The sequence below is a fragment of the Vespa velutina genome, chromosome 18 (genome assembly GCF_912470025.1).
Source record: "Vespa velutina chromosome 18, iVesVel2.1, whole genome shotgun sequence".
NCBI classification, from domain to species: domain Eukaryota; kingdom Metazoa; phylum Arthropoda; class Insecta; order Hymenoptera; family Vespidae; genus Vespa; species Vespa velutina.
The window spans coordinates 444,687-467,449 of NC_062205.1; the positions used below are offsets into that span (position 1 = coordinate 444,687).

The 22,763-nt window shown below is 26.3% G+C and overlaps 3 protein-coding genes and 1 long non-coding RNA gene across 20 annotated transcripts; 2 read left to right on the top strand and 2 right to left on the bottom strand.

The window, feature by feature from the left end:
• Positions 1-2,155: 2,155 nt before the first annotated feature.
• Positions 2,156-3,677, bottom strand: LOC124955532. The gene is made up of 2 exons (XR_007102901.1): positions 3,168-3,677; positions 2,156-2,441 (listed from the first exon to the last, which is right to left on the bottom strand). It is a non-coding gene; the product is annotated as an uncharacterized LOC124955532 (long non-coding RNA).
• A 454-nt stretch (positions 3,678-4,131) lies between these two features.
• LOC124955527 (GATOR complex protein WDR59) lies at positions 4,132-11,028 on the top strand. Of its 10 annotated transcripts, XM_047510091.1 has the most exons (21): positions 4,132-4,195; positions 4,286-4,527; positions 4,813-4,898; positions 4,985-5,034; positions 5,104-5,239; positions 5,318-5,531; positions 5,608-5,741; positions 5,809-5,958; positions 6,193-6,352; positions 6,427-6,506; positions 6,582-6,648; positions 6,722-6,930; positions 6,999-7,262; positions 7,338-7,488; positions 7,556-7,749; positions 7,825-7,961; positions 8,111-8,323; positions 8,396-8,522; positions 9,450-9,610; positions 9,687-9,940; positions 10,025-11,028. In XM_047510091.1, the coding sequence occupies exons 3-21, from the start codon at positions 4,845-4,847 to the stop codon at positions 10,162-10,164; spliced, it is 2,895 nt and encodes a 964-aa protein (XP_047366047.1). In that variant the 5' UTR covers positions 4,132-4,195; positions 4,286-4,527; positions 4,813-4,844; the 3' UTR covers positions 10,165-11,028. The 10 variants fall into 10 exon arrangements, 8 of the variants coding, with proteins under 8 accessions (XP_047366047.1, XP_047366046.1, XP_047366053.1 ...); XM_047510090.1 differs by lacking the exon at positions 4,132-4,195 and having other exon boundaries at positions 4,274-4,527; XM_047510092.1 differs by lacking the exons at positions 4,132-4,195; positions 4,286-4,527 and adding an exon at positions 4,578-4,595.
• Positions 11,029-11,180: 152 nt separating this feature from the next.
• Positions 11,181-14,087, bottom strand: LOC124955314 (adenosylhomocysteinase). Its single transcript, XM_047509573.1, has 6 exons — positions 13,722-14,087; positions 12,878-13,068; positions 12,258-12,599; positions 11,959-12,174; positions 11,640-11,866; positions 11,181-11,542 (listed from the first exon to the last, which is right to left on the bottom strand). Exons 1-6 carry the CDS (start codon positions 13,747-13,749, stop codon positions 11,245-11,247), a joined length of 1,302 nt encoding a protein of 433 aa, XP_047365529.1. The 5' UTR covers positions 13,750-14,087; the 3' UTR covers positions 11,181-11,244.
• LOC124955313 (DNA polymerase zeta catalytic subunit) lies at positions 13,689-22,081 on the top strand. 8 transcript variants are annotated; one of them, XM_047509567.1, is made up of 18 exons: positions 13,704-14,581; positions 14,709-14,895; positions 15,012-15,105; positions 15,224-15,706; positions 15,817-16,048; positions 16,152-17,063; positions 17,169-17,846; positions 17,994-18,217; positions 18,296-18,446; positions 18,513-18,875; positions 18,976-19,164; positions 19,243-19,555; positions 19,633-19,951; positions 20,027-20,275; positions 20,346-20,459; positions 20,553-20,971; positions 21,068-21,296; positions 21,424-22,081. In XM_047509567.1, the coding sequence occupies exons 1-18, from the start codon at positions 14,443-14,445 to the stop codon at positions 21,601-21,603; spliced, it is 5,475 nt and encodes a 1,824-aa protein (XP_047365523.1). In that variant the 5' UTR covers positions 13,704-14,442; the 3' UTR covers positions 21,604-22,081. The 8 variants fall into 8 exon arrangements, with proteins under 8 accessions (XP_047365528.1, XP_047365520.1, XP_047365526.1 ...); XM_047509566.1 differs by having other exon boundaries at positions 18,296-18,875; XM_047509565.1 differs by having other exon boundaries at positions 18,976-19,555.
• The last annotated feature ends 682 nt before the right edge of the window (positions 22,082-22,763 follow it).

A 22,763-nucleotide genomic window follows, 5' to 3' on the forward strand; every position in this document is an offset into this window, starting at 1 on the left:
ATATATATATATATTTATATATTTATATATTTATATATTTATATGTATATATATTCCACAAAAATATCTAATAAATATATATATAATTCCACAAAAAATGTAAATAATGGAAGTTTCACTTTGGTATCATATATTTGTGTTCTAATAGTAAAATGACACAATGCATGTAAAATGCCAAAAGACATTTTTACACATATATTTTATTGTACATAAAATAAATAGAATACTATATTATATAATCTATTACTTCGTGTATGTTGATTGCCTGTACTTAAATTTGTATTCTCTTGAGTAAAATCATAAGAAAAATTATATGCATTGTGAAATTTCATATATTAAATGAATATGTAAATGTAAATTGAATAAATTTAATGTTTTAAGACAGTATTGAAAACTGTCTGTATTTAGAAATTAAACTTTTATAGTTTTATTGAAATAAAAAATATTCATTTTGTAAAAAAATATATCAACATCTAGTCACATTTAATATAGTAATTAGAGATAATAAAATATAGTAATGAGAGAAAAAGATATCTGCTAATTGCTATATTCGTATTATCATTCAATATTTCGTACATCCTTCAATAGTATACAGTTAGATATACCATATTCAAAAAATTAAAACTCGATAATCTTTATTTGATTTATTTATAGTACAGTCTATTATTTAAATTTATAATAAATTGAATCTTAAGATATTTATTTTTATGATCGATCATTTTTACGAATACATTTGTAATACATACATTTGTAATTGCAATGGATTGTTTTGAGGAAACTAAAGATTTGTGATAGAGAGCTATAGCATTAACAAATGTTGTTAAGATCTGAAGGCTTTTTGTGGTATTTACTAGGATAGAGATGGTTAACATTGTTTAAATTTTAAACGTGCTACGTGTAGTTTACATTAATATGATAATATCATTAAATAAAAGAGCAATCAAATAAGAAATATCAGGAAACAATTATTTTGGTGGACTGAAGATATAAAGAAATTAAGGAAAAAATTATGTATAGCCAATAGAAGGAAGATACAGAAATGTAAAAATTTAGAGCAAAGAGCTATTCTGATAAAAGCATATCAGGAAGCAAAGAAAAATTTTTAAAGTGGCATAAAGATTGACAAAAATAGCTACTAGAAAAAGGCAAGCAATGAAATGGGTAGTAATTCTTGCAATCAGCCATATAAAATAATAAGACAGTTTGGATCACTAAAGTATGATATTCAAGATACAGAAAAATAGCTCATTGAGATTGCAAATGAGCTCTTTTCACAGAAAAAAAGAACCATCTGAATAGAAGATAAGAATTTTGAGGAGAATGAACTATACACAGTGGATGTAGAGACCTGCAAGATATGCAAAGTGATAGAATCTGATGGTATCCCTGATGAAGCTTTAAAAACTATGATAGGAAAATATCCAGAAGTATTGTATGTAATGTACAATATTTTTTGGTATTGTGGAGCCTTTCTGGATACCTCAAAAAAACAATTTCTAGTTTTGATTCCTATAGATCCTTTGGAAGCACTTTCTTACAAATCTCTATATATAGCTCCTGTTCATCCCTGTGGAAAACTTATTCTTAGTAAATTAATGCCTTTGATCAAAAAGCAGTGCATTTTCCAAAATACAATGCAATTATAAAGGAGGAAGGTCATCGATGGATGCCTTAAGGATTGTAACAGAAACAATAAAACGGGTCTAGGAAAGGCCAACAAAAGAAATAATGCGTTATACTTATTACACTAGACATAAAAAATGCTTTTGATTCAAATGAATGGAAGAATAATATAGATAATGTAAAAAATATGAATGAATTAACTAACCATATAATCAAGAAGCCAGAGATTTATTTTAATAATAGATAGTTCCTAATACGAACTAAAGGAAAAGATAAAGAACAGGATATAATTGAAAATGTTTCATAGAAATTTATTAAAGGATTAGGCATATGGAATGTAATGTTTGATGAATTCTTTATAGTAGGAACTTTAACAGCAGCAACTACAATATGTTTTATGGATGATATAAGGATTTTGTTACAGATAGAAATATAGAAGAATTAGAAAAGAAAATAAATAATAAATAATTGTCATAATTTGAAATATGTCAGAATTTGTATTTACCTCGAAAATAATCAATATCCTTATATATTTCATGGAAAAATCATCATTATTGTTATACTTTTTTGGTCTTTTTTTCTTGAACACGTGAAGTACAGACATACTGATATAGTTTTAAGTAATGTATTAAGTGTGTATAATAAAAGATATATATCTTATTTGCATGATTTTAACAAACCTTTCAACAAAGTATAAAAAGGAGATATTGTGTTTGTATGGTTCTGTTTATAATTGGTATATTGTAATATATAAATGCGTATACACATATACTTCACGACAAAAAATGGCACACCTCACAAATTCAATGTTTTCATCACTTAAATGTAACAAATATACTCTTGATACGTATACATTTTTATTATAAAATACATTATATTACAAACAAACAAAAAAACTAAAAAAAGTTTTTTTGTTATTATAACAAAAAATATACAGTACGACAAAATGATGTCACAAACAAAAAAATGTGATTTAAATATTTAAAATAATATAATAAAATATATAACAATTTTTAATACTTTGTATGTTCTTCTTTATTTGCTAAAATAGCCAATATACATTTCGGAAGTGTACTTCCGAAATATACGTTCAAATGTGAACTTTAGAAACACTTAAATAGTTTTTTAAATCTGCAAAACATTAAAATTGTTTTCCATCTTCATAAACATTTCTTGCAAGTTGTGCCCAACAATTTTTAATTATGTTAAGATCTGATGATCGTTGATCACCTTAGAATACTTATCTTTTTTACTCAAAATTTGAAGCTTCTTTTAAAATCACACGTTTTTCACGATTGTTTACTGCTTTCGGTCGATCAAAACTCTTTTTTTTTTTAATTTAAAAATTGTTATATTTTATTATATTATTTTAAGTATTTAAATCAAATTTTTTTGTTTATGTAACATTATTTTGTCGCACTAGTTTTTTGTATATTTTTTGTTATAATAACAAAAAAACTTTTTTTAGTCTTTTTGTTTGTTTGTAATATAATGTATTTTTTTTTACTATATGCTTGTGGATTTTTTAATAAATTATACACTACTTTTCTGTTTCGATATATAATGCGTGTAATTTTTGAAACGAAATGGTTCTCTTTATGTAGTACCAAAACCGTTTTTATTTCGACGTCGGATAAAAATTTTCTTCTACACAGAGTAAAATGTTAATAAAAAAAACGACAACAAACACACACAATAATACAGTACACGATCGGGTGGTCTAATAACAGCAAAAAAAGAATCTCGAGGCTATGTCATCATTTTCTCACATTGATGACTCCTCTTGTTTACGTTTCAATTTAACTCTTCCAATAAAAACAACTTTGGAATTCCATCGAAATATATATATATATATATATATTTCGTTATATATATATATATATATAAGGAAAAAATCAAGTTTCATCACATTCAAAAAATAGCAATATTTAGGAGTATACTATCTTTTTATCGCGGGGAGTATTATATATTAAAATTAAAGAAACTTATTAAATACTTTATTACATATCAGAAACCTTTCTTCTTTTTCTTTTTTGCGAATCAGGAAATCAAAAAAACACCATTATATTCACTTATATAATAATCGTATTTACACATTTAATATTTAATGTAATATTATGTGTGTGTGTGTATGTATGTATATATATATATATATATATATATATATAAAGAAAGAGAGAGAGAAAGTTATATAGAATATGTTAAAAAGTTACTAAATGCCTTTAAAATGTTTACATTTTATATAAATAACTAAATTTTAAGTACGCTACAGATTGCTTTAATCGAATTCAAAAGGACGAATGCCGCTAAAGAATTAAACCTATAGCATAGATGGTATAATTAAATAAAATGCATCGATATATAAGATGGATTGTATGTTTCATAATAAAAACATAAAATATCATCATCAATCACATTTTATTAAATAAGAAATAGAAAACGATTACCTAACCTTTATTTCTTTATCTTCTAGAGTTCAATATATTTACCATGGAATACGCAACCCTGACGCAACAAACATGTGGCGATTAGTGCAACAATTGAAGATAAATTTCGCGGGAAAGAGGAAAAAGTTACTTTTTTTACTATTTATAGAAATATTTTTTTTAATAAGTTAAATAATAGAGGAACAAGAAATAAAAACAACTTTCTCTTAACATAGGTAGAAACAAATTAAATTGAAGAAAGTAGTTTACAAAAAAAATTTGTTTTTTAAACATATATATTTTCTTATATCACCTACATAACACACATACCAAGGAAATTGAACCGAATTCTCGCTTCGTTTTCATAATTGAAAACTTTTATCGTTTCATTCAACAACAGGATTGGTCACGATTGAACAATATACACTTACCAATCTGGTAATGTCAACGTTGAGACACCAAAAACGAAACAGACAAGGTTGCCATCTAATACTAAAGAGTAAACTAAACTATTATCCATGGAAGTACTTTCAAGATTATACCTACGTATATAGATTCTGATTTTCACTTTAATTGCATTTATATTTTGAATCTTATGCAATAAACAAAAAATGAATTGAAACTTTTATTTTCTTTTATTAACTTGATTTTTTCCAATTTAATAATTACTTTGATAATTTAAATATAACTAGATCCGTGGAATAAGTTTCTTTCTACATATATACAATCTGTTGTATTTTAAATTTGTCTAACCTTATTGCAGAATGTTGACAAGCATTTGTATTCATTTGTAAAATGTCAAAACGTTGGAGCAATGATTATGTGGTTACGGAGCACCGTGACTTACAGGTACATAAACGTCATATAACTTAATTTTAAAAAATAAATATAATTAAATAATAAAACATAATTCTTATATTTGTTATTGATTTCAGGCTAATACTATGGCCATAGATGCAACTGGGAATTATGTTTTACTAGCTGGGTATACATATATTTATTAATTTATTTACTTATTATTATAAACTTATTATTAAGTTTGTATGTTTTACAGTCGTAGATATTTTGCCATAAAACAATTGGATGAATGCAAGGAAACTTTACGAAAATTTCAACGACAAAGTAAATATGAAGTAGGTTCTGCAGAATGGAATCCCACACCATTAAATTGTCACTTATGTGCAATATCAGTAAGAAGTTATATTTGATGGATTCACCATTATTAAATAATTTCATTTATTTGTTTAAATTAATATTTGTTTTTTCAGAGTAATACTCGTATAGAAATATTGAGCCTTACAGTAAGTAGTGGATATGAGCTACAAACTATCTATGGTCTTAAAGCACATACCCGTGTAGTTAATGATATAAATTGGCATCCAAAAGAACCTGACATTATAGCTTCTTGTAGTATTGATACTTTTATACATATTTGGGACATAAGAGATCAACGAAGACCTTGTTTATCTTTATCAGCAGTTGGTAAAGCAAAATAAATAATATATGCTTTCAGAATGAAATATATAATTGTTGTACTTTATAAATATTTTTAATATAGCGGGATCTTCACAAGTACGTTGGAATGGTTTATCACCACATACGTTGGCTACTACTCATGATGGAGATATTAAAATATGGGATCAACGTAAAGGAAATAGTCCTGTTCAATATATAGCAGCTCATTTAACAAAGGTTGTTATTTTTAATATTACTACACACTAGTTTCTTCTATAATTAATGAAATCTTATAATACTTTAGATACATGGTTTAGATTGGTGTCCATTTAGTCAAACTCAATTAGCAACATCTAGTCAAGATTGTACAGTTAAAATTTTTGATATTGGCAATCCAAAAAAAGCAGAAAATATCTTAACAACAAATTCTCCTGTATGGAGAGCACGATATACAGTAAGTAAACTTAAATATATATTATTTTATGTTCACGTTTTACTTTTGCATTTTTTTATAAAATGATATTTCATTTTATCTTTTGACGTCAAATCTACTGCATTAAATAAGCAAATTAAATATGTAAAATATTTTATCTAGAAATAGAAAAGAATCATAATTATAAACATTTTATAATAATATATAAAATGCATACAATTTTATATTTAATATATTAAAACATTGATTTTCTAGCCTTTTGGAGAAGGATTAGTAACGATAGTAGTACCACAGTTAAGACGAGGAGAGAATAGTCTTCTATTATGGAATACATCAAATCTTAGCGCACCTATATATACTTTCGTAGGACATACCGATGTTGTCTTAGAGTTCCAATGGCGACATAAAAAATTAGGTATTATATAGTATTTTAAACAATGTTAGTAATTAAGGAAATCTTTCTCCCTCTATCAATTAAACTGTACACAGAGAACACTGACTATGAATTAATTACGTGGTCAAAGGATCAATGCTTAAGGATATTTAAAATTGACCCTTTTTTAAAAAAGGTAAGATAATTATAAAACACTGTAGTAATGGAATATTCATGAAATGAACAAGAAATTTGTAGTATAATGTTTTAGTTATGTGGACATGACAGTGACGATAATGCCTCCGTTTTTTCCCAATATGGAAAAGATAATGCATTAAGTACGTATAAATTAATTATATATTTATTCAATTCTGTTAAGATATAACAAAGTTTATTTAAATAATATTATAGGTTCTTTACAATCCGTTCAACAACTTCAAATAAATGATGCGCAGAATAATCAGGAAACAAATTATATAGAAACAAAAATTGATGATTCTACATCGAGTACGGAATTAAGTACATTTTCTGAAAATACAAAGGATATATCATCACCTACACAACCCAAGACATTACAACAAGAATTTTCCTTGATAAACATGAATATACCAAATATAGAGGTAATATAGTTTAAAATTAACATAATATAACCTATTAATATCTTTGTAAACATTATAAAACTATTTAGGTAAATGCAATGGATGCAAATGAACGAAGCTGTACTGTTACGGCATGTAATACTAATTATAACGTAGTACTTAAAGTAAATTTCCCTAGAAACTATCCATACAATGCACAACCTACATTCCAATTTTGTCCTGGAACAAGTATTGATAATGCAACAATGGCAAAGTTATTAAAAGTTTTGAAACAGACTGCTCAACAACGCGTCAGAAAAAACCGTTCCTGTTTGGAACCATGTCTTAGACAATTGATTATAACGTTAGAACAAGTAAATAAATTATGATATTATTTTGTATTCTAATATTTTAACTACATTATTTTATATTCTTTATGTTATTTATAGATATGTAAAAAAGATGAAAATGAAACCAATCATCTAGATTATTATATACAGGATAATGCAAACTTTTTAAATTCCTCTAATATGTGTACTACTTATCAAGATGCATATATACCATTTCCTCGAACATCCGGTGCCAAATTTTGTTGTGTAGGTTTGTAGGCATGTTGTAAACATTCAATAATGTTCTAAGATCATTTATAATACTAATATTTCTCCAGGTATACTTGTATGTTTTGGTCGTTCTTCATATCAAAGAAGATCTTCAATAAAACCTGAGAGTATAACACCTAGAGCACTATCTGCTTTAGGAAGTGGAATTAATAATGGAGAACATTTTATGAATATGTATCCAAATACTTATGTGCCATCTAATGATGGTATATCAATCAGTTCTTTCTATTTTCAAGATCGTGTAAGTTAATATTTTTTACTACAGTTATTATATATTATCTTTAAACTAGTATAACAATAAAATTGATGTTAATAGAAAAACATAAGACGTAATTTACATGGTACAAATAGAATACACGACAGGCCATGTTGTAAAAATTATCGTTCATTGGTTACAATTTACGAAGCTTCGTCTCTATTTTTTGTTAGTAAAGAACTTGCAGAAAAATATATGTAAGTATAACAAAAAATATAATATTTTATTAATATAGCATTATTATAATATATAATAATCATTATATTATAATTATCATAATGTTTCTTCATACATTACTTGTCAATGACTTTGTGATTTTTTTTTTGAAATTTATTTTTTGTTGTAGTATTAACATTACAGATATTCCAGCTATGTGTCAGTATAATGCAAATGTTGCTGCTACATTGGAAAGAGCTGATTTGGTACAAGCTTGGTGTTTAGCTGCACTTGTTATATCACAATCTTCTTCCAATAAAGGACAAAACTTATTTCAAACATCAGATAATGATCTTGCTCCATGGGCTTTACATCCATTCGGACAAAATTTAATTCATTCTTTGTAAGTATTGTATTGTAAAAAATGTATTTGTAATATAACATAAAGTATATTCTATGTATGTTTGTTCTTCAGAATTCAACATTATGCTAATCAATCTGACATACAAATGGCTGGTATGTTGAGCTGTGCATTTAGTTATCGATCTGAAAATGTAGATGCTACGCAAACACGAATAGTTAGCAAATCTGTTAATGTTAGTGTAAGTGATCTTACTATTTGTAAAACCAATAACTTATAGAATTATTTTAAGATATTTAGCTAATGATTGTATATATACACAAGTGATAAGACAGTCATATATTTGATAAGAAAAATATAATGATGAAATAGTAATAATTATTTTATCTGTTACTTTTTCTGACAATTCAAACAAAATCATAGTTGAAGATAGAATTTCGATTTAAATCTGACACTTCTACGTTATTCTATAAATAAATTACTAAATTATATATTATATTTACGATAATGTATAATGAAATTGTATGAATGCAGTTTAAGATTTCATTTTTTCCTTTATTGTATAATGACTAAGGATTTTAAGAACCATATGTAATTATAAAAGATTCATTATATATTACTAGCAATTTATGCTTTAATATTTTATTCTTTTGTACTATAATGTACATGTACAGATGTGCTCGGACTATGAGTAATCTAAGAACTGATACAATATTATCTTTGTTATAGAGGCTTTCTGCAAATACTTCTAATAGTGGTGGTTGAAGGTAATGTATTTCTTTTAAATATTGTTCTAAAGTGTGTTTTTCAAATATATTGGTTCTTAGATTGCTTTGTCATAAAGATAGTGTTCTTTAACTCTTATCAATATTATTGAAGTAGAAGTGTCAAAAAAAGCTGATTTTACTCTTTTTAAGTGTTTACATAACACTTCAAATTCAAATATCAAAAATATTTTACATATATATGCATTAATTTCACATATAAATAGTAAAAATGTATTGAATGTATTAAGAATATAGATAAAAAATTGTATTCTTAATAAACACGGATATATATAGTTAGCAGTTACTCATTATTTTTTATTATAAAATTTTTACATAACATAGTTCGATATAAAATATTTTGCTACAACACAAGTAATATATTAATAAAAGATATGTTTTAGCCTGGTGGTTCCCCATATCATACAATTCATCTAGCAGATACAACATTAGAAGGATGCAATTTTCCAAATTTAAAACCACATAGGTCCAATTCATGGTCTGAATCTCTAGATGATTTAAAAATTATACAAGATACATTTGGAGATTCTGTTAAAAATATTAAGTAAGTATAAAGAATTTAACCTTTATAAAAATTGTTATAAAATTTAAAGTAAGATACAGTCTGTATCTATAAACAGAGTACTTGATGAAAAATATACAGCACTTTATAATGGATACAAAAAAGCATATGCGGAGGTACTACATAGATGGCAATTATTAGATGCAAGAGCACAAGTGCTAAAGCATGTAAGCATAATGCCAATTGATATACATAAAGGTGTTGAATTCCAAAGTGAATGTCAAATCTGTGGTAAAGTTTGTAGAGGTCCTCAATGCTTAAACTGTAAACGATTAACATTTCAATGTGTAGTCTGTCATATTTCAGTTAGAGGTTTGTGTATGATTGCTATAATATAATAAAAAATTATTTCATAAATTTCCAATCATTTCATATTAATACAATATATATTTCTAGGACCAAGTAACTTCTGCATTCTTTGTGGTCATGGTGGACATACTCAACACTTAGCAGCCTGGTTTGTTAATGAAACAGTTTGCCCAGCAGGCTGTGGGTGTTGTTGTTTGCAAGAAAGTTCTATACTATTAAAAATGTAAATAATACAAAGAAGCAAAATTGTATATAGCAATGACAGATAATACGTGTTATGATAAAATAATATTTTTTAAGAAAAAAGAGATTTATTAATTACCTGTTACAAAGAGTTGTGCAAATCTATTAATATAAACATAATCTATTTGTAACCTTATTTCTTGAATTACATAATGACAGATTTAATTGATCACTAATATTTACTGTTTTTTCGCTATTATTATTATTTTTAATATTTCACTCTTGGTTAACAAGATTCTCTTGATCCTTTTCGACAAAAGATGAATTAAGAAATAATTTTTCCATCTCTTGTAATTCGACTGAAAATAAGAATTTGATAGATGTTTATATTTAATATTAACATTGTATAATGTATCATTTAAAAAAATATGTTATACGTTCATCGCGAATTGCTTTTTCTCGTGCAAGCTCTGGTTCTTTTATAGATCGTAATTTTTCTTCTTCTTCACGCAATGCAGTTTCCAAAATATGATATTTTTTCTGATTTTTAAATCCACAAACCATTCCAACAATTAAAAATGTCCATCTAACAAACTAAAGCTTATATAAATTTTGAATGAACGAAATTTTTTATATTACCTTTATTAGTGGATTAACATCATACGGAAGATAAACAACTTTTTTTTTAACCATAATAGATAACTAAATAAGTAATAAATATATTCAATTTATTAACGAAGTAATTATTTTGTCCTTTGTATGTTGTGAATTAGGTTACAAATTATCTGTTTATTTTCTTGTTTGGATTTATGGTGTACATAAACTAATCGAATAGTGTAAAAAAACTAATCCAATAATTTATAATGCGTGCATGATAATTTTTTAATATAATATTGATGGAATAAATTTAAAAAATAACTATTTGTTTTTATAAATAGTTATTTTATAACGTTATTTCTAAGGATTTAATTTATAAAAAAATAGAATACATACATGTATGTGTGTGTGTGTGTGTGTGCATGCGCGCAAGTTGTGTATATTGTATATATAAGAAAAATTGTTAAGATATTAATATTTTGTTTTATTGTCTTTGTCCAAGTACATAAAGAATGTTTGCAAAAGGGCTAATATCTGTAATGATTGGGCTTATAAGGACCTTCTACAGGAATATCAAGGTATTTAGATTGTTCTGCTGTCAACTTGGTTAACATTACACCAAGGTGATTGAGATGTAGTGCTGCAACTTCTTCATCTAATTTCTTTGGTAACATATGGACGCCTATGGCATAGGATCCAGATTTACTCCATAATTCAATCTGTGCTAATACTTGATTTGTAAAAGAATTACTCATGACAAAACTAGAATGTCCCGTGGCACATCCCAAATTAACTAAACGACCTTCTGCGAGTAAAATTATATGTCTAGAATATAAATATTTTTAATAGTTTAGTATATTCATTATATATTGTATTTCATTATATTTTTCTGTTTATATTTAATATTCAACTGAATAACTACCTATTGTTTTTCAAAGTATATCTGTCCACTTGAGGCTTAATATTGATTTTACTGACTGCATTCTTTTCTAACCATGCAACATCTATTTCACAATCAAAATGTCCAATATTACAAACAATAGCATCATTTGACATGTTTAAAAAGTGTTCACCTAAAATTATATCTTTACATCCTGTAGTAGTGACAAAAATCTGACCTATTGTTGATGCTTGTGTCATTGTAGTTACCTGAAAAAAATAATGCAATTATTTATGATAAAATTGTGGAACTTTAAAAATGGAACATTTATAACAAATTAATTGATATTTTCGACATTTACTTGATATCCTTCCATGGCTGCTTGTAATGCATTTATGGGATCTATTTCTGTAATAATAACGCGACCACCTAAAGCTCTAAGACTTTGTGCACATCCTTTACCAACATCTCCGTACCCTGCTACCACGCACACTTTCCCAGCAATCATGATATCAGTTGCTCTTTTGATACCATCAATTAAAGATTCTCTACATCCATATAGATTATCAAATTTGCTCTGAAATAAAAAACATATCATTGTAATAATTTATTATATTATATTATTATAAACTTTAAAGATTAAATACATATACAACAAACCTTTGTAACAGAATCATTAACATTTATTGCAGGCACCTTGAGGGTTCCTTCCTTCATCATACGATAAAGATTATGTACTCCAGTTGTAGTTTCCTCTGATATACCCCGACAATCTTTTAAGTACTGTGGAAACTTAGTATGTACAAGATTTGTAAGATCACCACCATCGTCAAGGATTAGATTTAAAGGTTTATCATCATCAAATATCAAGGTTTGTTCTATACACCATAGATACTCTTCATCTGTTTCACCCTTCCATGCATAAACAGGTACTCCAGTTCTTGCTATAGCAGCAGCTGCATGATCTTGTGTACTAAAGATGTTACAAGATGACCATTGTACCTTAATTGCAATAAAAGATCTCTTTGAACATAATTTTTATTGAAATATATATCTTATATATTATAATATTCTAAAGCTTGATTTGTTATAATATCGTGATTCTATTAAAGGGTCAAAGTTTATACTGTTGATATGATAAGAAGTCACAGTAACACAAAAAAATATGTTTGTAGCTTGTGATTAAATCTTGTTAAGATTTGCAAAAATTAATATTTATAAGATAAATTATAAACTGTATATTCAAGGATTATTACTATTAAGTCTTACTTGAAGCTTACCTTTGCTCCAAGCTCTATTAAAGTTTCAATAAGAACAGCAGTTTGCACAGTCATATGAAGGCAACCGGCAATACGAGCTCCTTGCAATACTTTAGATGGACCATATTTTCGTCTTATTGCCATAAGACCAGGCATTTCATTTTCTGCTAGAGTTATCTCTTTTCTACCCCATTCTGCCAGAGATATGTCAGCTGCAATAATAAAGTAACAAAATGTTGAATGAAAATGTTAATAGATCACTTTAAAAAAAGTTCTATAGATCATGAACCCTAATTTACATTTCCAAAGCAAAAATTTCCATTTCTTTTATATATTTAAAATTGTAAAATAGTAATTGAATTACCTTATTTATTATGTATACATATGTCTTATTTATAGCTTGATATATTATGATATAATGCATTCATACAATAAATATTCCAATATAAATTCATTAAAAAAACATTATACAAGAGATTATTTATACAAGAAATTAGAGTTAAATAATAAAAAAATGTGCATTATATTATAACTTGATGATATAATAGTTCACAAATTTATACATTTTTTTGTTTCCAATTCATAATCACATATTTTATTTAAACTTTTCAATATTATATATATTAAAATAATTCGACATACAATTATGCTGAAAAAACGTATATATAATGAGGGAATAAAGAATTTAATAAAACTTTATACATATATATTCTAATTTAGATTATAAATAGAATATAGATTTTTTTATGATAGTGTAATTGTTTAAATTTCTATATAATAACTACAGAATCATTGTTCCGTGATAAAAAAGCACGTGTTTATAAAGGTACCAAATATTCATAAATTTTTTTTTATTGTTACTTACCAATTTTATAGGGAAGTTTTGAAGACATCTTTTTTCAAAAATTCGATTGATCAATGAAAAGAAGTTATGAACAATTGATACGACAATCAATTTGTTAAAAGTACAAAATATCAACAATAAATCGGAATAAAATCAACTAAACTTGACTCTATCCCATACCATCTCATACTGCACGCACTATCGAATAATTTCAGTCTTCCCCCTCTTTACTACCTTCATGGAATTCGTTACCATGCATTCAAGCCAATCATGTTATATCAGATTAATTTACATAAAGTAAAATGTTCGTGAATATTTACGAAAAAAAATCGTCTACGAATTAGTATTTATTCTTTGAGAAATTCTAGCATTCAACTGATTTCGATTGAGTAATTAGATAGAATTAATACGCTCTTAAACAACATCATATTCATAAATTTTTAATAATATTGATTATTAAATTCATACATTTAATTTAGTTTAATTTTTTTTATTTACAGGTTTTTTTTTATTTCATTTATTTTTTATTTATTTTTGTTACCATATGAGAACCAATTATCAATTTTATTTCCTACTACTAACAGCGCTATGGTCTGTTTCTGAATAACATCATGTGACATAAACAAGTGCGGTATCTTCGTATTTAATGTAAAGACGTCATATAATAAAATGAGTTTTTCAATGCAATTTTAGAACGATTTTTCTTTATGGTGACATTATAATGATATTATAATCTTAAACCATGTTTTCAGTTAGAATATTAACAATAGATAGTTATCAAACAAATCCCATTCCTGAATTAGATCCCACGTTTTCAGAATTTCGAGGCAATGAAATTAAACATGTACCTGTGATTAGAATATTTGGTTCAACTTTAACAGGTTGAATTTACTTGTTTGTTATTATTGTTTATTCAATATTCATTACAAGAGTATTTTTCTGAAGTTTTGTCATTTGTAAATAATTATCGTAATATAATTTATTGTTATCTGAGGTTTTTACTTTCAGGAGAAAAAACATGTTTGCACATACATGGTGTATTTCCATATATATATGTACCATGTACCATCAAAGAAAATATAAATAGTTTTATGCATCGATTAAGTTCGTCAATAGATAATGCCATTAATATATCATCAGGAAAAACAACATGTAATACTCAACATGTTTACAAAATACAATTAGTTCGTGGAATGTAAGGGAATTTTCAATTTAAAAGAAAAAAAAATATATCATATATTATATATAACATAATATAGTTAAAATATTAATAATTTATTAAGATAACAATTGCATTTTAATATTTTACAGTCCATATTATGGATATCATGAAACAGAATATCTTTTCTTTAAAATTTATTTTTATAATCCATTTATTATAAAGAAAGTAGCAGATTTATTGCAAGTAGGTATTTCATTAATATGATTATAAACTTATATATATTATAATAAATATTCACACATATATTATGTGTATTTCTTACTTGCTATAACATGAGTACAACATAAAATTTCAATTTCAGGATGGTGTAATTTGCAATCTAAAGTTACAACCACATGAAGCACATATTCCATTTATTTTACAATTTATGATAGATTATAATTTGTATGGTATGAATCTTATAAATATAAAAAAAATTAAACATCGCTGGTCTTCATTTTTAACTACAAAAGAAGAAACAAACCAAATGTATAATTCAGAATCGTTTGATTCACAAAAATATCTTCCAATGTCTGTTATTCGTCAAACAATATGTGCCTTAGAAGTAGATACACAAGCAGATAATATATTAAATCGAGAAATAATAGGTAAAGGTATGGAATTAAATCCTGGTCTTGCTGAAATTTGGAAAGAGGAAAAAATAAGAAGACTTCAAGCTGGCTTGGAAAATGTTAAGTCACAATTATTATATTCAAAAAATCCAGAGAAACGAACTGTACTACCAACTGTTAATGATAATTATCAAGAGCAACAAATCTTTCAGAAACTTCAAAACATTCTACAGGTATATCAGTATTTTTACATAAATATATTTTTATAATTATAAATATATATTATTATAGAATATACAATTCAAATCATTTATAAATACATATATTTTATTATTTCTTCTAGGAGAATGAGACTGTAACTTTATCAAACTTAACAGAAACTTCTTATCCATTGCAAGCACAGGAGGATGACGATATATTAAATGCTTCATGGGTTGTAAATCATATTACTCCATCTTCATCACAAAAAATATATGAAAAAGAACAAACAAAATATGATAACTTTAAAGAATTGCCTTCATATTTTTTATTAGAAACTCTTTCAACCGAAAATCAAGCTAGCAAAACAAGCTCTTGTAAATATCGAAAATATGATATTTTAATAATAATTAATAAGTCGATAGCCATTTATTGCTCTGTTAAAGATACTCTTAATTATGTTTTTTTATTTTATTGTAGTGAATGAAGATGATATGGACTTAGTGGAAATATTAGCTGATTTATCAGAAAATGATGAAGTTAAAAAAATAATAGATGATGATAGTATATTAGGATCTCAATATTCAGAACAGGATAATAAAGTCTTATCTGACTATGAAGATGATGAAAATGAGCAGTTGAATTTTACAAATCTGGACCTGAGTAGGCTTAGTCAAAATCTATCAAATACATTAATAGAAAAATCAAATAAATCAAATGAAGAAGATATCCAAACAGATCATGATAAGAATTTAAGTATATTAACTTGTCCTCAACTTGATGGTGCTAATGATTTTTTAGAAAGTCCAAAATCTAAAAAAAGAAAAAGGACAAATACACATTGCGATAATATTAATAATGTACCAAATAAATCACAATCTAAGAAAACAAAAATGGAATATGTTGAACAATCACATGTTAACAAACAAAATCCTGAGATTGCATCATCTTCAGCACTTTCTGATAAAAATCATTTAGTTTTTACTGCAGTAGATCCCTTGCTCAGATCTAAAATCATCTTGGATGAACAAGAAAAACGTATTTGTACTTATAATCGCTATAAATCATCCACTAAACAAACTGTAGTTGATATTGTACAGGAAGAAGGAATGAATGATCTTAAAACCCATAACAGTAATAAACTTATTAAATCTAAGAATATGAGTAATGAAGATTTAAAAAAACAAATGTATGAGGCAAAGAATAGTAAGCAAGGACTATCAAAAAAAAATTCAAATTCGTCACGAAATTACTCACCATTAAATTTAATTATTAGTTCTCCAAAAACATCAAAATTCAACAATAAAAATGCAATAAGTTCCAAGATTATAGAGGAGAATTGTAACATAAGTCCCAAGAAATTGGTATTCTCTGAATCGGATGATCTAAAATGTAACTTATTAAGAATATATATAGAAAAAAATGTAAAAAAGCATTAGAAAATATAATATAATATATAATATCAAAATAAATATTTAATACGTATTATTTTTACAGGTAATCTAACTGAACCTAGTGTATCTCAATATAATCCAGATATTAAAAGTCTGTCTAGAGAATATCAACAAAAGGCATCAGATATCAGATATGAAAATGACAAAACTGATGTTCTCACTGATTTATCATTTCAAATTAATGAATTAAATGTTCCTGAAAGCGATCTAGAAAAAAATATACATAACACAACATTTACACAATATATTGAAGAAAAAATAAGAAATGAAAGTCAAACTTCGCAGTCCAATTATACTGTTGTCAGTCAAACAAAAAAAGTTTCACTTACAATTACAACAAAGTTTAACCCACCTACACGAGAACGTGTATTACAAAGTTTGGCTATATACGGTATTTCCAAAAGCACTCAAGCAGAACCATTTTTTAGTAATAAGTTTGATTTAATTAAGCAGAAAGAAATTTCATCTAATACTTTCAATATACCAGTAATTGCTTCGTTTAATTCCTGTTTGAAGGGAATTACAGGAATTAAATTATGGCGACGAATGAAAGTAAACGAATTTTATCCTTCTGGATCAAACATAAAGTCAAATCATATAAAAAGAGTCCTTGCAGGTTATAATTTATTAACGATACGAACTCTTTTGGAACCTCCACAAGCAAAATCTGTTCAAGCATGGTTGAAATTAAAGCAGTGTCTGTCTATAAAAAATCAACAAAGTAAGAATGTTTATACAATAAAATTACTATCAATAATACTAATACAATTAAATTATATCTATCATAAATATTATGGTCTGTTTTATTATATATACATATAAGTTTTGAAAATTAATGATTAAATTTTTTTTGCATGCATCTGTATAGTTGACGTCAATAATACTTCTACAAGTGGACAATCTCCTTCTAGTAATTCAAATTCATTAAAAAAGAACACACCAAAAAACACATCTAATGATATACTATCACATAAATACAATAAAGTATCACAATATCTAGGAATTTCTCATGGACAGATAGAATATTCTTTAAATGAAAAAATCGGCAGTGCCTCACATGAAAATCTTCAGCATTCTAGAACTGTAACTATGGTAAATAGTTTATATTTAATTTCGAATGTAAGTTATTATTTATTAACAGTTAAACCAATATTTATAAAATTTGTTTAGCACCAATATATAACAATACTTTCTTTGGAAGTACATATTCTTACACGTGAAGATTTCATACCTGATCCACAACATGATCCTATAGAAGCTATTTTTTATGCTATTCAAAATGATGTTCCAATTTCTTCTGATGTAAAGCAAATGGAATATGGTACGATTTTAAGTTTATTTACATTTATAGTTAATCATTTTTTATTAAAGTTAAATATCATTATAGGAGCAATTGTTGTACGTTTATCCAGCGAACAGTCAGCAAATTTCATTAATTCTCACATTCCTTTTATTCCAACTTTGATACAATATGTAGAAAGTGAGGAAGATTTATTAAATAATTTAGTTACATTAATCCGTCGTTGTGATCCTGATATATTAATTGGTTGGGAAGTCGAAGTTTCATCTTGGGGTTATATCTTTCAAAGAGCTTCAAATATGGGGTTTAAACTGTTTCCTTTATACATTTCAAGAACTCCAAATATTTCATCTTCTTACGGATCCCAAATGTTCTTTAAGGAAGATTCAGAAATACGGATACCAGGCCGCGTATTTTTGAATGTCTGGAGGATAATGAGACATGAAATAGGTATATAAAAATTATATTTTACTGTAATAATTAATAAGTATCACTTTTAATTAATAGTATACTAATAAATGAATTATATTGTATATATGTATTCTTTTAGCATTATCAAGTTATACATTTGAAAGCATTATGTACAATGTGATGAAAGAAAGAGTTTCATGTCAAAACTATAAAACATTAACTAAATGGTGGAAACATTCAAATATTGCGATAAAAAGTAGAGTAATCGATCATTATGTTATAAGAGTTTCAGGAAATTTAAGAATTCTTTCTCAATTAGATATTATTGGTAAAATAAATTTGTATGTTTTTTTTATTGGTAATTTACTAAATGCCATAAATTCTTTAATATTTATAATGTCTGCAGGTAGAACGAGTGAATATGCACGACTTTTCGGAATACAATTTTATGAAGTATTCTCACGAGGTTCTCAGTTTCGCGTCGAATCAATGATGTTAAGACTTGCAAAACCCTTAAATTTTATTGCTGTATCACCTTCTGTGCAACAAAGAGCTAAAATGCGTGCCCCAGCAGCATTACCTTTGATTATGGAACCAGAGTCTAAATTTTATACAGATCCAATGATAGTTCTTGACTTTCAAAGTTTATATCCAAGCATTATAATTGCTTATAATTACTGCTTTTCTACATGTTTAGGTCGCATTGAACACTTAGGCCAGTGAGTAAGAAATCCAAAATATAATTAATATTTATTTCAATTAAATTTAATTTTTTACAATATAAAATATGCATTAGATCTGTACCATTTGTATTTGGCGCAACAACTTTAAAAATTAAAAGAAATACTCTTTTAAAGTTACAAGGAAAAATCCATTGTGCGCCTAACGGTGTAGCTTTTGTAAAATCTGAAGTACGCAAAGGTATATTACCAAGAATGCTTGAAGAAATACTAAATACTCGTATAATGGTAAAGAATTCGATAAAACTTCATTCATCCGATAATAATAATCTTCAGCGTATTCTTCATTCGCAACAATTAGGTCTAAAGTTGATAGCAAATGTTACATATGGTTATACGTCTGCTAACTTTAGTGGCAGAATGCCATGCATTGAGGTATATGAAATAGACAAAAAATAGATAAAAAAAAGCATATAAGATAAATATTATTATATTTTAATATGTTCAAAGATAGGTGATAGTGTAGTTAGCAAAGGAAGAGAAACTCTTGAGCGAGCTATAAAAATTGTGGAGTCTACACCTAGATGGGGTGCTAGAGTAGTTTATGGAGATACAGATTCTTTATTTATCCTATTACCTGGAAAATCACGAACAGAAGCTTTCAAAATCGGTGCTGATATTGCGGATACTGTTACAGCTGCTAATCCACCTCCTATAAAATTAAAATTCGAAAAAGTCCTTCAGCCATCTATTTTGCAGGTAAATAGTAATTAATTATTATTATTCTTTAAATATAAAAATGATAGTTAACGAGCTTTTTATTGTTTAGACAAAAAAGCGTTATTGCGGATATATGTATGAAACTTCTGATCAAAAAAATCCTGAATATTTTGCAAAAGGTATTGAGACTGTACGTAGAGATGGATGTTTTGCCGTTTCAAAGGTATATTATATCAAAAGAATAAATCATAATATTTGTTTATTTTGAAGTAAATTTACAAATTCATAATTACCGTATCATTAACTATTCTTTTAGATTCTTGAAAGATCATTGAAAATATTATTTGATACTTCAGATATTTCTTTAATAAAAATGTACATTCTCCGACAATTTAATAAAATTTTATGCAGACGAGTCTCGATTGAGGATTTAACATTTGCTAAAGAATTTCGTGGTTTAAATGGTTACAAACAAAATGCTGTTGTCCCAGCATTAGAATTAACACGCAGATTAATGCGCAAGGATCCTCGTGCAATACCCCGTACTGGTGAACGTGTGCGCTATGTTATTGTTGCTGGTGCACCGAATCAAGCATTAATCCATTGCGTTCGTACACCATGGGAAGTAATGTGCGATCCTGGTTTATATCCAAATTCTATTTATTATATAACAAAAGTTATTATACCACCTCTAAATCGGTGTTTTAATTTATTTGGTATCGATGTTAACAACTGGTAAGTGATATAAAATATTCATGATATAATCAAGATAAAATAAGTTTCAAATACTATGTAATATTATAAGTTGTATATAATTAAATCCTTAAATAGGTATCAAGAGATATCTCATCGACAATCATTCGATAAATTAGATTACTTAAATACGAAAAATCAAAAATCTACGATTTGTCAATTTTTTAATACTACTATATGTAATGTTTGTGGAGAACAGTCTACTAATGAAATTTGTTCAGAATGTATGACACAACCTGACAAAACAATCCTCGTATTTTACGAAAAGATAAGATGGTTGGAACGTACATATCAGCAATTTAATGAAGTAAGTGTAAATCACATTTGATATTATTATTACATAAAATTTTTTTTATTCCGAATTATTCTTATGTAATGGGAGAGTAAGAGAAGTTTATATATATATATTACGTTAGATAAATTATTTCCTTCAGGTATGTTACTCGTGCGTAGGGCGACGAGATGATCCTGATTGTGCTTCTTTAGATTGTCCAATATTATATCGCATATATGAAGCTCGTAAAAAACTTGCACAAGTATCTTACTTAAATAATCTGATAAACAATGGTATTAATATTATCAATACACACGACAATAACGCACCTACCTCATAATAGTGGTTGCACTCGTGATGATGATAATACTCGTCAAATTGTGGGATTATTTGGACCTCTTGGAAAGTAAATGAAATGAAAAAAGCTGCTTTACTATTTGAATGTTTATTCTCTTAATTTTTTTTTATCATAATACTGTATAACATACAAGAAATGCACATTAATGAAACCTACAGAAGAGAATCTGAATATACATAACACTTTTCACTTGTTTTACTTTTCATGCATTTTTGTTTAGCTATCATATATTTTTTTTTACTAACTCAAAGATGATAATTTTATTAAATACTTGTTAGATAGCATAAGAATAAGTATAAATACATTTTCAATTTATTTGCAATGAATGTCATCATTTTCGACTATTTCTTTGTAAATAATTCAAGTAGTATGTTCTGACTGCATATAGTGTAGAAGAGAAGAATATATTACTAAACTTAGATTGTAATAAAAATGAAATAAATAAACTGTTTTCTTTCCACTTTCTCTTTCATTATAAGTACTACTGCTTCCGCCGAAACTTGATGATTTATGCTCAAACTCCACTTTCCTTTTTTTTCTTTTTTTTATACATTTTCATTTTCTTTCGTAAAACATTATCAAATACAAAAAAATGTAGTATCATTTGTAATTGTAATTGTAATTGTTATTTGCAATATTATAACTATAAATGAATAAAGTTACGGTCTTTTAAATATTATATTTTTTACGTTATTAAAAAACAACATATCACGAGTTAATATTATTATATGTGTTTAAAGTGCCAGCATGATTATGAAAAAGAAAAATGAACTTGCGTTTCGTAATATTGAGCACTATCTTTAAACGTTGCAAAGTTTTTCATGAAAATTGTTGAAACAATTCTGACTAGAATATCGATTTATATTTAAAACGCGCAAGTTATGCACTTTTCTAATGAAATACTGAATTGTTTCTCTATTTGTCACCCAGATTTCATTGTATAATCGCATTCTTACTTTTTTTTCTTTTATTATTAAACAACATCAACGATACGCTTTATCTTTCATACGGCACATTGTTTTCAATTATTTTTACTTTCGAAAATATTTTTTTTGCAAAGAATATATAAGTCGACAATATAAAAACAAAACCACGAGCGTATGTGTGTAATGTCAATGTTGCTTTTATATAAGTTTATATAT

What these genes read in the sequence shown, in the direction of transcription:
- LOC124955527 (XM_047510091.1), top strand. Translation starts at nt 4,845, where the DNA reads ATGTCAAAACGTTGGAGCAATGATTATGTGGTTACGGAGCACCGTGAC. An exon ending in ATGGCGACATAAAAAATTAG is followed by an intron (nt 6,353 to 6,426) that starts GTATTATATAGT and finishes AACTGTACACAG; the next exon opens with AGAACACTGACTATGAATTA. An exon ending in TGATTATAACGTTAGAACAA is followed by an intron (nt 7,263 to 7,337) that starts GTAAATAAATTA and finishes TGTTATTTATAG; the next exon opens with ATATGTAAAAAAGATGAAAA.
- LOC124955314 (XM_047509573.1), bottom strand. Translation starts at nt 13,749, where the DNA reads ATGTCTTCAAAACTTCCCTATAAAATTG. An exon ending in AAAACTTCCCTATAAAATTG is followed by an intron (nt 13,069 to 13,721) that starts GTAAGTAACAAT and finishes TTATTATTGCAG; the next exon opens with CTGACATATCTCTGGCAGAA. An exon ending in TTAATGATTCTGTTACAAAG is followed by an intron (nt 12,175 to 12,257) that starts GTTTGTTGTATA and finishes TTTTTATTTCAG; the next exon opens with AGCAAATTTGATAATCTATA.
- LOC124955313 (XM_047509564.1), top strand. Translation starts at nt 14,443, where the DNA reads ATGTTTTCAGTTAGAATATTAACAATAGATAGTTATCAAACAAATCCC. An exon ending in AAGTAGCAGATTTATTGCAA is followed by an intron (nt 15,106 to 15,223) that starts GTAGGTATTTCA and finishes TTTCAATTTCAG; the next exon opens with GATGGTGTAATTTGCAATCT. An exon ending in TTCAGCCATCTATTTTGCAG is followed by an intron (nt 20,276 to 20,345) that starts GTAAATAGTAAT and finishes TTTATTGTTTAG; the next exon opens with ACAAAAAAGCGTTATTGCGG.